This window comes from Geotrypetes seraphini, chromosome 3 (genome assembly GCF_902459505.1).
Source record: "Geotrypetes seraphini chromosome 3, aGeoSer1.1, whole genome shotgun sequence".
NCBI lineage: Eukaryota > Metazoa > Chordata > Amphibia > Gymnophiona > Dermophiidae > Geotrypetes > Geotrypetes seraphini.
In genome coordinates, this window is record NC_047086.1 from 189,532,367 (window position 1) to 189,548,213 (window position 15,847).

The 15,847-nt window shown below is 41.9% G+C and overlaps 1 protein-coding gene across 1 annotated transcript in view; it reads right to left on the bottom strand.

Moving 5' to 3' along the window:
- Window positions 1-15,847, bottom strand: part of ZNF385A (zinc finger protein 385A) — a 377,851-nt gene that overhangs the window by 18,570 nt on the left and 343,434 nt on the right. The window contains 1 exon segment of the mRNA XM_033936775.1: window positions 9,947-10,125. Within this exon segment, the coding sequence (XP_033792666.1) occupies window positions 9,947-10,125 (179 nt within the window).

The following is a 15,847-nucleotide window of genomic DNA, read 5'->3' on the forward strand; positions in this document are numbered from 1 at the left end:
AAAAATTTTCCAGCTAAACCCTAGGAGGTAAAATTGCTTCCCCCACCCCACAAGATGGCTAGATTTAAGCATGGAAGGAAAAGAGAGGGAGCATACACCGGATTTGATTTGCAAATACAGCCCTTACCCTAGTTAAGGCAAGTACAAAGTATTCGAGGTTTTTGTTGTACATGTGCAGGTTCTCTTTCAAAATGAGCTTGTAAGTCCACAAGTGCAAAAATGCCCATGCTGTGCTAGCCGCTGTTTTTCCAGGTTTACTAGAATTGTTTCTCTTCATTGTGGGGGGTCTTGGATGTTTTCAGTTTGTTTTGGGAAATGTACAGTACATCTCTGAAAATATTTGTGTTATGCTGAAAAGTTTTCAGCCCGTCCAACAAAGTTGGGGCAGTCTCCATCGAGTCCAGTGATTTTCCATCGGTAAAGTACTGAACGAAAAAAGTGAAAACTCGCTGGACCCTTGATGGAGACTGTCATATCTGAAGTTAGTTGGGCCGAGAACTTTTCAGCACCCCCTCAGACATTGGGCTGTTTTTAGGCTGCTTTTCCAAGGTAACTGGGCGGGATTATAAAAAAGTATGTGGCAACACTGGTGGCACAGGTCAGAGAGAAAGATTTGGACCAGGCCTTAGACAGCATATATTCAACACTGCTGTTGCTGGGGCCAACAGCAGACTGCCTTTAAGGAAGACTGGCTGGGGGAGGTTGAGGAGGTGATGACAGATCATGCCAAGGACAGGGGATAGGAGTGGAAGAAAGCAGAAGAGATGTTTGGAGGAGACACGAGATGCTGCAACGTGATTAATTTTTTTTTAATCGTGATTAACAATGAATGCATTAATTGCAGAGTTAACTGTGATTAACTTACAGCCCTAATAAATAGGTTTCAAAGGAGGCTCATACCAAAAGCAAGATCTATGCTTATCTGCACTACTGGGTGGATGGTGGATGTTTCACAAGTTTTAGGTGTCTGGTTTTGAGTGATGTTTTATGCGAAATCACATACACAATGGGATTTTATAGCTTTTTGGTGGTTAGAGCTATAGCCTCAGCACCCTGAGATTCTGGGTTCAAACCCATGCTGCTCCTTGTGACCCTGGGCAAGTCACTTAATCCCCCACTGCCCCAGGTATATTAGATAGAGTGTAAACCACTTAGCCTATAAGTGGCATTTATAAATACTAAAATAAACAAAGGAAATAAGATGATACCTTTTTTGGACTCAATGCATTTTATGATGAGCTTTCGAAGGTAGCCCTTCTTCATCAGATCAGAAATAAGCAAATGTTGACAAATATCAGTATATATAATGAAAACATGAAAGCATTTCAGGGATAGGAAGAGGTGGGCAGGAGACAGAAAGGTGGCAGAACAGTTTTAAATGTCTTTATAGTGGGAAAGAAAGCCCAGATCTCTGTTAAGTCCCATCTGCTCTGCCACCTTTCTGTCTCCTGCCCACCTCTTCCTATCCCTGAAATGCGTTCATGTTTTCCTTATATATACTGATATTTGTCAACATTTGCTTATTTCTGATCTGATGAAGAAGGGTTACCTTCGAAAGCTCATCATAAAATGCATTGAGTTAGTCCAATAAAAAAAGGTATTTTATTACCTTGGAAAGTGGACTAACATGGCCATCACACAAATTCACTCAAGATGATAGCTTTTTGGTAAAATGAAAAGTTCTGGCAAAAGTCTGGTGTACGATTGTAATATTATTCTAGTTTTCATTCCCTTCCCCCTCCCCCCCAACCCCACGTCCTCATTCAGCACAGAGGAAGAAGAGAAAAGTATCTGATGCCAGTTCGCTTAATTATTAATATATTACTCGTAGCACAGAGCTGTTTTTAAAATCTGTTTCTATAACAGTCTATGATCCCCTCTTTTTTGGCCACTGTTAGAAACAGGATACTGGGCTAGATGGACCATTTGTTTCGTAGGCAATTTCTGAAACCACTTCGATGGGCAAAAACTGTCTTATCAGCATAAGTTGGTCTGACTCAGTATGGTTAGTCTTATGTTCTCATTTATAGACTAGGGGTAGGCAATGAGGGCCACAATCCAATCGTGTTTTCAGGATCTGCCCAATGAATATGCATGAGATCTATTTGCATACAATGGAGGCGGTGCATGCAAATAGATCTCATGCATATTCTTTGGGGAAATCCTGAATACCCGACTGGATTGTGGTCCTCGAGGACCAAGGTTGCAGAAAGATTTGTAGCATTTACACATATACCTGCTGATATTTTGATTAGTTCAGACAGTTTATAAAGAAGTACTATTGCCTTCTTTACAGAAATAACCCCATAAATGGGAATGTGGAGGACTGTCTGCCTGTTGGTATCTCACTCTGAAGCAGAGATCCTGTTTTGCAAGAAGGACCCAAAGATTTAAACTCTCATTTCCCTCATTCAAGGGAATTAAAGCTGTCGGTAAACTGAGCCAATCTTTCTCCTTTAAACTGACTTGAAATTTGGAATGGAATGCCGTTTGCTATAAGAGGTCCAGTGTCTTTTCTTTTATTTCGCAAAACTCTGAAAACATCTCTGTTTGCAAATCATTTTGCAAATCATTCTTTTTAAATTTCCTAGGGCTTGTTATTCTGTATAGTCTTTTTCTTCTTATCCCTTTTTTAATGTACTGTATTTTTATTCTTAGTTACTTTTAACCGAGTCGATCTCCTGTTTTTGGTAATGACCCAGTTTATAAATCATAGGTTTAGTTTTAGTTTCGTTTAGGAGCAGTGCTTTAGAAATCCCTCCGAGATGTGTTCACACACTCTGCACAAACTTACACCTGTGGCCTTGGAATTGTAGAAAAATTGCCAAAGTAATAATTGTGAATTTGGATCATCAGCTTACAAGACTCTCTAAAGCTCATCTGGTTCATATTACAGTGTATCGGACAGAAAACAGCTCAGAAGTACAAATTATGTCCAAAATGGCTTTGTTTATATCAAGCTAGAACCTTTAAAATACCATTAGGTCACATTATCCAAACCTTGCACTTTACAGTTGTATTTCAGTTTAAATGCTCAGCGTATAAGAACAAATTAGTCCAGCCTTAGTGTTTGGTCACACCTTCAGAAGAGAAAGATCATTGGAGAAGGATGTCATGTTTTGGTAGATCGAAGGAACTAAGCGACGAGGACGACCTGCAATAAGTATACACTAGAATAGATAACATGTACGTCGTATAGACAAGAGTTTATCAATGTTATGAGTGTCTGCGTGTGTAAAGATACAACCACCCAGATAAGCATCATTCTTTGACGTGATTGGCTCTTGAAAACTAATGGCAAGTAATTTGACTCACTCTGTGCATCGTTTGGCTGCATTTTAAAAAGGCTTTAAGGGGATTATTCTATAAAGAAGGTGATAGCATTTGGGCATCAGAAACGTGCTTAAATGACCAGAATACCAGTACACATGTGTGCATGTGAGCAGACACGTGTGGTAATGCCAATATTTCAGCTATGCATGATTCTAAACAGCACATAGTTGACAGATGGGTGTACACATTGGCCGAGAATAGGGCAGGACTCATACTTATGTAATTTATAGAACACCATGGCTCCTTTTACTAAGGTGCGCTAGCGTTTTTAGCACACACAGGATTTGAGCACGCGCTAAACCCACGCTACGCTTCTAGAACTCACACTAGCTCAATGCTGGCGTTAAGGTCTAGCGTGCGTGGCAATTTAGTGCACGCTATTCCGTGCGTTAAGGCCCTAATTCACCTTTGTTAAAGGAGCCCTATATGTTACACGAGTATCTATGGTACCTAGGCACAAGCGTTTACATCACTGTACAGCTAACATACGTTCAAGTTCAAGTTCAATTTATTTAATATACTGCAAATATAAAATCAAAGTTAAAATCTAAGCGGTTTACAATGAATATCAATCGGGGAGGTAAAACAATGCAAAAACAAACTCCATTACATTTAAAGGAAAAACCAATAAGATTAGATTACAATAAAATTTGCCAGGGAAAGTAGGGAAAGGGGAAACCATAATACAGTGTGTCTTAAACTTTTTTTAGCTCTGGCACACTAAACGGAGCAAATATTTTTTGTGGCACGTTATAATTTAAATTATAAAATTGCAAAACCAACAAAAAAATTAAATTTGAGAGTTATTTCTTTAAATTCTTTAAACTATGTATGGGTAATTGTTACAACTGAAACTAAGGCATGCTAACCGATTTAGCACACCTTAGTAAAAGGACCCCTAAAGTAGATAGAATAGAATTCTAATCAATGCGATGGATGAGCTTGTTTTTGAGTGCAAATTCATTCAAAATGCGTGTCGATAGTCTACAAGCAAACACGCATTTCATCATCCACCATCTGCAGTCGTTCTCTTTTTTTCAATTTAATTTCTGGCAGAGCTGATAGTCCAAGTTCACAAAGATAAGAAGAGCCAAACGGTAACAAAGCCTTGATTGCTTTGTTGCTCAAGTTAGGATAACTATTGCATAAAAAATCATAATGAGGGAGAGAAGTTTATGCTAATAAGATAGTTTTTGCCCATGTAAGTGGTTTTGAAAATTGCTTACAGGATCCTGTTTCCAACAGTGGCTAATACTGGTCACAAGTACCTGGGAGAAACCCAAACTACTACTACTACTACTACTATTTATCATTTCTATAGTGCTTAAAAGTGTACGCAGCCCTGCATTGTACCATCAACACACAATAGACAGTCCCTGCTCAGAAGAGCTTACAATCTAATTGGACATACAGACAGGACATATACAGGGGTTGGGGAGTTTCTTGCAGAGAGAATGACAGGATGGACATAAGTAATTTTATGGTGAGTGGGAGTTAGGAGTTGAGGGCCCTAGCTATAAAATAAGTACCTGTATACCAGTGTCTCTCAAAACTTTTTTTTAGCTCCGGCACACCAAACGGAGCAAATGTTTTTTGCGGCACATTATAATTGAAATGATAAAATTGCAAACCAACAAAAAAATGAAATTTGAGAGTTAGTTATTTAAAGTTCTTTACGCTATGTATAGGTAATTGCTAAAAACAACTACAAACAGTACAAAACACAGCCCTGAGACTAATTTATTCGCTGAAGAAATACAATTCACACTGGCTCCCGATAAAAGCAAGAATACAATTTAAATTTTATTGTCTACTATTTAAAGCAATCAATGGAGACAGCCCAGCCTACTTGAACAACCGCCTTATACAAACTGACACAACCAGGCAAAGGAGAACCCAAACACCATTCATGCACCCCCCCCAATCAGAAATGGCAAACACAAAAAAATGTACACAGGCAGCGAAATCCATTATCCAATCTACTGAGACAACACCAGACTACAAAACCTTCAGAAAAGAAATTAAAACCCTACTATTCAAGAAAGCCATCAAGACAAACTAACTCCACATAAAGTATCTTAATCCCCCAAAGTAAACTGCTCAACAATGTACCGTATTTTCACGCATATAACGCGCGCGTTATACGTGTTTTTACCTACCGCGCATACCCCTCGCGCGTTATACGCGTGAGCGCGGTATACAAAATTTTTTTTACATAGTTCCCACCCCGCCTGACGCCCGATTCACCCCCCCCAGCAGGACCGCTCGCACCCCCACCCCGAACGACCGCTCGCACGCGCTCCCACCCGCACCCGCATCCACGATCGGAGCAAGAGGGAGCCCAAGCCCTCTTGCCCGGCCGACTCCCCAACTCCCCGACAATATCGGGCCAGGAGGGAGCCCAAACCCTCCTGGCCACGGCGACCCCCTTCCCCCACCCCGCACTACATTACGGGCAGGAGGGATCCCAGGCCCTCCTGCCCTCAACGCAAACCCCCCTCCCTCCAACGACCGCCCCCCCAGCCGACCCGCGACCCCCCTGGCCGACCCCCACGACCCCCCCACCCCCCTTCCCCGTACCTTTGGTAGTTGGCCGGATAGACGGGAGCCAAACCCGCCTGTCCGGCAGGCAGCCAACGACGGAATGAGGCCGGATTGGCCCATCCGTCCCAAAGCTCCGCCTACTGGTGGGGCCTAAGGCGCGTGGGCCAATCAGAATAGGCCCTGGAGCCTTAGGTCCCACCTGGGGGCGCGGCCTGAGGCATATGGGCCCAACCCGACCATGTGCCTCAGGCCGCGCCCCCAGGTGGGACAGCGCACGGAGAGTCGGGGAGGGCGAAAGGAGAGTCGGGGTGGCCAGAGGAGAGTCGGGGCGGGCGAAAGGACAGTCGGGCTGCATGCGCGGTATACCCGTGAGCGCGGTATACAAAAGTTTTTGTACATAAAATCGTGGTTTCTGCGCGCTATACCCGTGTGCGCGTTTTACACGGGTGCGCGTTATCTGCGTGAAAATACGGTAATCTCCTCTGGAATTGTCCAGATAACCTCTAATGTAATCCGCCTTGAACAGCAAGGTAACGGTGGAATAAAAGTCACTAATATAATGTAAAGTAGATAGAATGGAATTGCTAATCGATGCGATGGATGTGCTTGTTTTTGAGTGCAAATTAACTCAAATGAGGCTCGATAATTGACAAGCAAACATGCATTTCATCATCCACCTTCTACAGTCATTCTCTTTTTTCGATTTCATTTTTGTCTGATCTGAAAAGCCAAGTTCGCAAAGATAAGAAGATCCAATCGGTATCCCACAAGTTTCCTTCTTATCCTATTTGCTCTTTAATATCTTTATGGCACCACTCTTAACCCTAGGCCAATCCATTGGCTTTACAATGTTTGCATACGTGGACGATATGCAATTGATTCATCCAATCAACTTTAATGACCCAGACGAAGTAATACATATTAATCAGAAACTAGAAAATGTCAAACTATGGCTAGATTCAAATATGTTAGCTCTTAACGTGGAAAAGTCCAAATTAATGATCTTCCCCATCATAGAAGGTCTGTCGATCCAGGCTCCTCTCAAACTTAACTCCTCGACCATTAAAATTGTAAATTCCCTAAAATTACTAGGGATTACCTTCGATAGTAAATTTACCTATCATCTTCACATAGTACCGTAGTTCAGCGTTGTTTTCATAGATAGTAAATGATCAGATCTTTTGCTAAACTGTTGGAACCTTCCTCTTTAAACATACTAATTCATTCCCTAGTGATATCATGTATTGATTATTGCAACGCCCTTTATAAAGGCATAACAAAGAAGAACTAAGACGCCTCCAAATTATGCAAAACACCACAATAAAAATTATATGACACTAAAAAATACAACCACGTTTCCCCTCCTCTTGAGCAAAGCACATTAGCTGCCTGTTGAACACAGAATTAGTTATAAAATTATATTACTTACATTCAAGACACCCCAAAGTAACCAACCTAAATTTATCAATAGCTTACTAATTCCCTATTGTCCATCTAAACCACTTTGCTCTATGACACAAAACCTTCTTGCAGTCTCATCTCTAAAGTATATTAACACGATAAGATCAAATAACTTTGCAGTGACTGCGCCATCCCTTTGGAATTTTGGAATTCTATTCCTAATTACCTTCATGAAGAATTATCTCTGCGTCATTTTAAAACAAAGCTGAAAACGTTTTTGTTTCAAGATGCATTCGATACGTAATTGCCCTTGTAAGGGCTAAACACATGCTGACAGCAGTTGGCAACATCCTTCCTCTCCCTGTCGTTTATCCTTAATTGTTCTCTTTTCTTAAAATATTGCAGTTCCTCCCCTTTTTCCATCCGTTCCCATCCGTCTTTGTCTGAGTTTCTCATGTAGATTTTACAGTGTCTTTAAATGCCAACCTTTATTTTATTTGATGAAAGCTGTATTTTTATTGTACAACGCTCAGAAGTCTGATTGAGCGGTATAAGAAATTTTAAATAAACTTGAAACTTGATTGCTCTGTTGCTCAAGTTAGGATAACATAACATAAAAACTGCCATCACCGGATCAGACCCTGGGTCCATCAAGTCCGGTGATCCGCTCACGCGGAGGCCCAGCCAGGTACAACCTGGCGAAAACTTAGTCACCGGTATCCCTCTATTTGCCTTCCGAGGAGATGTGCATCTAACTTGCCCTTAAATCCTAGAACGGTGGGTTCCGCAGCATTCCACCGGGAGAGCGTTTCAGGTGTCCACCACCCGCTGTGTGAAGCAGAACTTCCTGGCATTTGTTCTGGGCTTGTCCCCCCTCAGCTTCAGTCCATGACCTCTTGTCCTAGTCACATTTGACATCGTAAATAACTTTTTGTCCTGCTCTATCTTGTCGATTCCTTTTATTATTTTAAAAGTCTCAATCATATCCCCTCGCAGTCTCCTCTTCTCTACTGCATAAAAACTACTGCATAAAAACTAAAACTAAAATTACTTGCTGTTAGATTTCAAGGATCAATCACATAAAAGAATGATGCTTGTCTGGGTAGTTGTATCCTTACTCACACAGACGCTCACAACATTGACAGACTTGTGTACGTGATGTACATGTTTTTTTTTATCATTTTTATTCCACATATCCTACAATTCTATGCAGATTACAAATTATTCAGGTACTCAAGCATGATTCCCTAACTGTCCTGGTGGGCTCCCACTCTATCTAGTGTACCTGGGGCAGTGTGGGATTCAAACCCACAACCTCAGGGTACCAAGGCTGTAGCTCTAACCACTCCACTACCCCCTCCCCCCCCCCACACACACACATGTCATCTACTCTAGTGAATACTTATGAAGGGAATTTTAAAAAATAAAGTAAAAAATTCTGGAATCTTTCGTAGCACGCCCAGAATCTTTTCGGGGCACACAGTTTGAGAGACACTGCTGTATACAATATGTAAACTGCTTTGATTGTAATCACAGAAAGGCGGTATATCAAGTTTCATCCCCTTTCCTAGTTACACTAGTATTCTATAAAGGAAAGTAGGTGCCAATTTTCCTTTACAGAAGAGGCTCCAGTCACCCTCTAGGCACCAAAATCTAAGCATCCTGTTACAGAGTTGTCCTCTCTGTGCAAGGTTTTCAAGGTTTCAAGGTTTATTAAATATTTGATGAATCGCTATATCTTTATACAAAGCGATGTACATAATAATAAAATAAATTAAGTTAAAATACATACAGTATATATAAACAATAGAAATCCAACATGACCAACAGCAATTGGGAGGGAAGGGGGGTTAAAGTTACATCTATTATATTGAGAAATACATTTAAGGAAAAAACAATGGGGAGTAAGGGGATTTTAAAAGCAAAAATTAATAAAATAAAGTAAATTTTAAATATTAAAAGCCTGTTTAAAAAGAAATGTTTTCAGGGATTTCTTGAAGGATGAAATGTCTTTTTCAATTTTTATGTATTGGGGCAATGAATTCCACCATTGAGGGCCAACTACAGAGAACATATCTAATCTTCGAGTGCCTATTATTTTTAAGGAGGGAACAACTAATAGATTTTGGGAAGATGATCTAAGTGCGCGTGTGGAACTGTGGGGAATTAACATTTTTGAAATGCACTGAGGTTGATTGAATATCAAATTTTTAAATATAAGTATAAGCAGCTCCTCCCTTTGATTTCAGATGCACACCAAGATTCTTCACCCCTTTAATCCAGATGCTTCCCATGTGTTGCTCCCCTCTCACTCCAGATGAACACTGTGCAGTGCTCCTTGTCTGAATAAACCACATTTATTACACTCTGTGCGCCTTGTTCTGTCTAGCCACGCCCCATTCCACCTGTCATGCCCCATTCCACCCCTTCAACCTATTTGCTTGTCGGGATGGGATCTGAGCATGCGCTGGTGTAACGCGATGAGGTCCCGCACATGCATGTAACGTCGCCGCATTCCATCCACGCATGCGCAGATGCTGTCCCGCCGACGCTTGTTGCTAAAAGTGCCGGGTTTTGAAAAGCCGTCCAGACCCCCAAACATGTCCTCAAAAAGGGGAAATCCAGATGGCTGGTAACCCTAAGTAGAGGGCTGTGTCACTGGACGTACCTGTTTGAGTTGGACCTCCGAGTTCACTTTCACATTGCAGATCTCACAGTGAAAGGTCCTCTCCTGAGTGGAGGGGTCCTGGCTCCCGGTCTCCCCACTCGCCGAAAGGCCCAGCCTTGGATAGGCCTTTATTGGACCCAAACCACTGCGGGCTTCGAGAATGGTTTTGTGTTTAGTGCCTGTAATAAGAACATGAAAGACAGTGTAAATAACCAGAGCAGATTCTGTCCAGCTGTGTCTTACTGGATCCTAGCTTGAAGGGCAGTGGAATATCAGCATGCCTGTCTACGCAAGTATCTTGGATAGCTTGGCATGGCATTGAGAGTCTCGTGTACTTCACTCAAAAAAAGGGTTATGTTTTTTGAACGGAGCAGCAGGTTTTTGGTTTATCTGAATGGAGGAAGGCTGATATGGAATTTCAGCTATGCCTGTGAAATATCAGACTGATTGTTACATTCAAGATAAGTTTTATATCCTTATGCAAGATTGCTGCAGTTTGTGAGTGCCCTTTCTCCACTGCAAGTTGTAAGGTTGCATTTTTTTTTTTTTTTTTAATGCCTATAACTGTTTTGTGCAGTACAGGCAGAGTCCCCTGGTAGAGAATGACACGGTGATAAAATTCATCACCCTTCCCGTTACCGCGGATAACCGCGGGAAACCATCTTCATGTCATTCTTTAAGGAAAGAGGGAAGAATCAGAGTATGAATAGCCACAACCACTGACTCTCAAGCTTTGCTTTGAAGAATGCTGATGTAGAAGGATTGAAGTTAAGATAGACACTACAGAAATATTGTGATGTCATAATGCCTCATTCCACCAGTGCCTAAGAGCCAATCACATCAGTGATGTCACAATGGCTTCATTATCCTTGGCTCACATAAGAATCGGAGTATGAATGGCCACAACCACTGACCCGCAAGCTTTGCTTTGAAGAATACTGGTGTAGAAGGACTGAGGTTGAAATAGACACTAGAAAATGACATGGGATTATTTCCCGCGATTATCAGCGGGGACGGGAATGGTGTTGAATTTTGTCACCGTGTCATTCTCTATCCCCCCAGTTAGGAACAAGTTACATTTTAAAAGCTGCTCTTAAGTCGTATTTGTATGTAACTCAGAACTTATAGATTTTAAGATTCTTGCTGCTTACCTCTGCTCCCAGTTGACAAAAGGTACAGCATGCACAACCACACACTGTTCTTAATGTGGCCATGCATCATTCCTGAATCTGCTGCAGGAGTCTATGCCACTGGAAATACTGCTCAGTGAAATCAAATGAAGCCGCAACCAAGTTCTTAAATAAGAGTCGTACTTAAGACAGGCGTCTGTAACTCGGGGACTGCCTGTATTTGTAAGTTGGATATTTACTACTGCTGCTGTATTCTGAGGCTTTTTTCTCCACCTGAGTGTGTGCTTGCAATGTGGATTGTAGTTTCTCCCTCTGTCAGTATATAAAACAGTTCTTCCCCCTTTTTTGATTGATGGGTCTCACCCTTCCACAGTGATCCCCCATCCCACTTTGCATTACACAGCCCTGAAGCCTGCTCTGACCAAGGCCATTGGTTGTTTGAGGTTTTACAACTACAGCAACCACTAGAGAGATGAGAAGCAAGGCAGATTAAAGTCTGGCAAGGAAGAAGAGGATGGTGACAGGAGTTAGTGGTGAAAAACCAGAAGGCAGACAGCAAAGGAGAGAATGGGAAAGTCAAGATGCTTGAGAAAAAAAAGTCCAGTTCCAGGAGGGAGACTTGGTTTCGAACTTATATCTGAAATAGTAACATAGTAGATGACGGCAGATAAAGACCTGAATGGTCCATCCAGTCTACCCAACCTGATTCAATTTAATTTATGTTTTATTTTTTCTTCTTCTTAGCTATTTCTGGGCATGAATCCAAAGCTCTGCCCGGTACTGTGCGTAGGTTCCAACTATTGAAGTCTCAGTCAAAGCTCACTCCAGTCCATCTACATCCTCCCAGCCATTGAAGCCCTCCCCAGCCCATCCTCCCCCAAACGGCTATATAGAGACACAGACCTTGCAAGTCTGCTCAGTACTGGCCTTAGTTCTTCAATATTTACTATTATTTTTTGCTTCTAGATCCTCTATGTTCATCCCATGCTTTTTTGAACTCTGTCACCATTTTCCTCTCCACCACTTCTCTCGGGAGCACACTCCAGGCATCCACCACCCTCTCCGTAAAGAAGAAATCAGTGTGGTATTTGTGATCCCTGATTCAGATTACTAAAATCAGTGTTCCATGTCCCATAATGCATTAAAAATCTCCCTCATGTAAGGAGGTCAGATAAAAATAAAAGGTACACGACAGCTATTGTGACTCACCATTTCAAATGCACTACTATATCCTAAAATTTCATCATTCATTCTTTCATATTTGTAACTAGAACATAAGTTTGCCCACCAAAAAGTATAATTAAGTCGATCACAACTCTTCCAGTTGCGTGTTATCATCTGGATGGCTATTCCCGTTACACATCCAGGGTGGGAGGGAGGGAGTTGGGAAAACATTATAATTATTATTCATTATATCTATTTTTTTGAAATTATACATGTGGTTTTATTTTCATTAGTGTGAAAATGTTTGGTTTTGAAATATTTATATATTTAAAGTGCTTTTGTTTGATTTGATTATGTTTAAATTCACTGTATTGCACTGTTAATAATTGAAAACTAATAAAGATTTATTAAAAAAAAAAAAATCTCCCTCATGGAATGGGGTATCTTGGCAGCTGTGCAAAAGGCTCCTGTTATGGAGGTGAGGAAGAGGTGAGAGAAGTGGTCTAAAGGGAAAAAGTGGGATAAAAGGGAAGAAAACAGAGAAAAGAAAGAGCACTGCTAAAAAGATAACAGAATGAGTGAAAACTAATACTCTAGTCAAAATACATAAAGAACAAATAACTCTTTAGTATGTTTCAGTAGTACTTATACCACCCTTGAAGTGGAATCTCACGTTTTTTCCCTTAGAAGCACACATTGAAAGCATGTGGTAACAAACATTGATCTAGAAACCTTTTCTCTATGTTTACATCTACATGTGTATTTATATGTTTCACATAATAGTTGTTCTTAGATACAACCTTTTATAGTTTACTTGTATGTTTATGTATTAATTTCTTAGTAGTTAATGTAATATTATAAATATATTATGACTATTTAATTCATGTTTTACTATGTTCATACCCACCCCCCTCATTTACAAAACTGTAGCGTAGTTTTTAAAACATCTCTCCTCTTCTGTTCCACTCCCCCAACTTGCCTCTGTCTCTTCTCTCCGCCAGTCTGGAGAAAGGGAGATACACTGGATTCAAGGTGGGGAGAAGAAGAGAGATGTTGTCTGGACCCAGAAGGGATGCTTCTGTCGCCCCTGAGCAAGTATTTCAACTCACAGCAGCAGCAGCATGGGTGAAACAGTCAGGAATCGGCCCTTTTGTAGGGGGGGGGGGGGCAGACTGTGGGCAGGCTCTTTTATTAGGAGCTTTTTTGTCAGGGCTATATCAACCCACTACCCAGACATATGACAGGTTGGAGAAATTGTTTCCATTTTAAATAGCAGATTTTCAGTAAAATGTGCATTTACAGTTAAATTAAAATGCTACAGAATCTCAAAAATGGTACTATAAAAATTGTTTAACCCTTGCTGTACCCCTGAAAATATTCCTGAACTGTGGCAGGTGATTGAGGGGTGAGAAGGGAGTGGTTTTGGTTGACATTTTTATGATGGACTATGCTATCCTACTACAGCAGGTCATGTCACTATGCAAAAAACAAAAACATATATTTTTTTTTAGCCCATCCTCTCAAAGGAACTCAGAATGGGTTACATATCAGGTACTCAAGCATTTTCCCTATCTGTCCCTGTGGGCTAACAATCTATTTAATGTACCTGGGACAGTGGAGGATTAAGTGACTTGCCCAGGGTCATAAGGAGTAGTGTGGGATTTGAGCCCACAACCTCAGGGTGCTGAGGTACAGCTCTAACCACTACACCACACACTCCCCTTATTAAAAAGAAAATATTAACATTGATGAAATGCTTATTAAGTTGTTAAGGATCTCCAGCAAAAGAGAAGATACAACTGTAAAGAAAGTGGACAACTGGACATAGATCATCAAAGAGTAGGTATCCCTCCTGCCAAGGATCTTTGGGGGAAGGGGCTGTCTGGGAGAGTGTCTGGGAGGTTGCGATGTTCGCCAAGGGGAGGGGTCATGGGGGAGCCAGTGGCAGGAGGGAGTGGGAATCCCTCCTGCCTCTTTTTTATTTGGGGTCATCATTGTGGGGGGGGGGGGCGGGCTGGCACGACATTTTTTTTTTTAATGAGGACAGATATTGTACATAGGTAACACAAGCATAACATCTGTTCCCATTAAAAATAAAAATAAAAAATGCTTCCTGTCCCGAACAGCTGAACAGCAGGAGGCTGCTTTGGGGCTTCCACTGCAGCTCAGCTGTTCAGGATTACCCTACCAGCTCTGGTGGGATGGGATTAGGGCAGACATCTGACTCAACTCATTTGCATGGGAAGCCTTTTGAGCATGGATCGCTGTTTTGAAATCAGCTAAAAATTGCCCACAGCAACCTGCACAGTCTTAATGATCATGTTTAGTGTATCTAAGTCCTTGTCCTCACAAAATAGGAAAGGAAGTGAGCTATAGACTTGTAAGCACCTGTTTTAAATGAGAATCAGAGCTTGTTTCTTCAAAATGGTGGGCCTTCCCCTTCCTGGTTCATCCTGGAATGCAACAGGGAGTGTCCTTTTTGGTGCATCCTGGGATCCTTAGTGTACCTGGGCCAGTCAGATCCATAGGCCCCTCCCCAGTGCACCTCAGGATGCACCAGGAAGGGAAATACCTACCATTTTGAAGAGGCGGGCCTGCTGGCAGGAGCGAGTAGGCATCCCTCCTGCTGGCCTTCATCTTAAAGATACGGGTAGGGGACGCAGGTTGTTAGGGGTAGTGAACCCCGGTGATATGAGGAAGTGGGCATCCCTTCTGCTGTCCTTCAATTTAAAGGTGCAGAGGGGTGTCGGGATGGTCATCAGGGGGGCAGGGGATCCCAGCAGCAGGTGGGAGTGGGTATCCCTCCCACCAATCTTTGGCAGGGTAGCAGCAGATGAGGGGGGTGTTGGTGGAAGGGGAAACATTTCTTTCTGCTCCTCTCCCTGTTGGTCAATCGACTGAGCCAGCAGGACTCAGGAAGAACTATGGTTCAGTTGATCGGGGCAAGGAGAGCAACCTTGTCAGGAAGGAGGAGATGTACCTAACGTTTACTCTTCCAAGTAAGAGCTAGACACAGTGTGATAAGTCTGGCAATACACCTGCCCCTTTCCCTTTTAAAAGCCAAAAGAGAACAGTTCCCAGGATGAGAAAAATGGACCGAAATTACAGTTCAGACTCATTGACAGATTTGGCTGCCTATTCTGACACAGTTGCCCCAGAGCAGAAACCCTGGCAGGAAAAAGCAGGTTACTCCCACACCAAAGGAAGCAGAGCAGGAAGACCCACTATGGAGTGAACCTAAATTGGGCAAGGTAATGACGTGGAAATTTTGGAGGTTGAAGAACCTGACCACTTCAACCAGGCAGAGTCTCTAAGTCAGGAGATGCTAACAGAGATCCAAGAACAGTGGGCTGAGTGAAGGCATGGATGTGAGTTGAATCACTTGAGATGCTAATGTGTAATTTTTGCCTTTGGACAAGCTACTACCTGAATGCTAAAGTGACTTTAAAGCTTAAGAGTGTGGGCTGAAACTTAGAAAACTATATTGAATTTATCCAAACTTGAAGTCAAGAGGGACTATTTTTGGAGTTTCTTTTTTTTTTTATTATTTTTTTTTAAAGAAGCAGAATTTGTAGAGACTGTTTGCACCAGTTGCTGAAGAGCCACA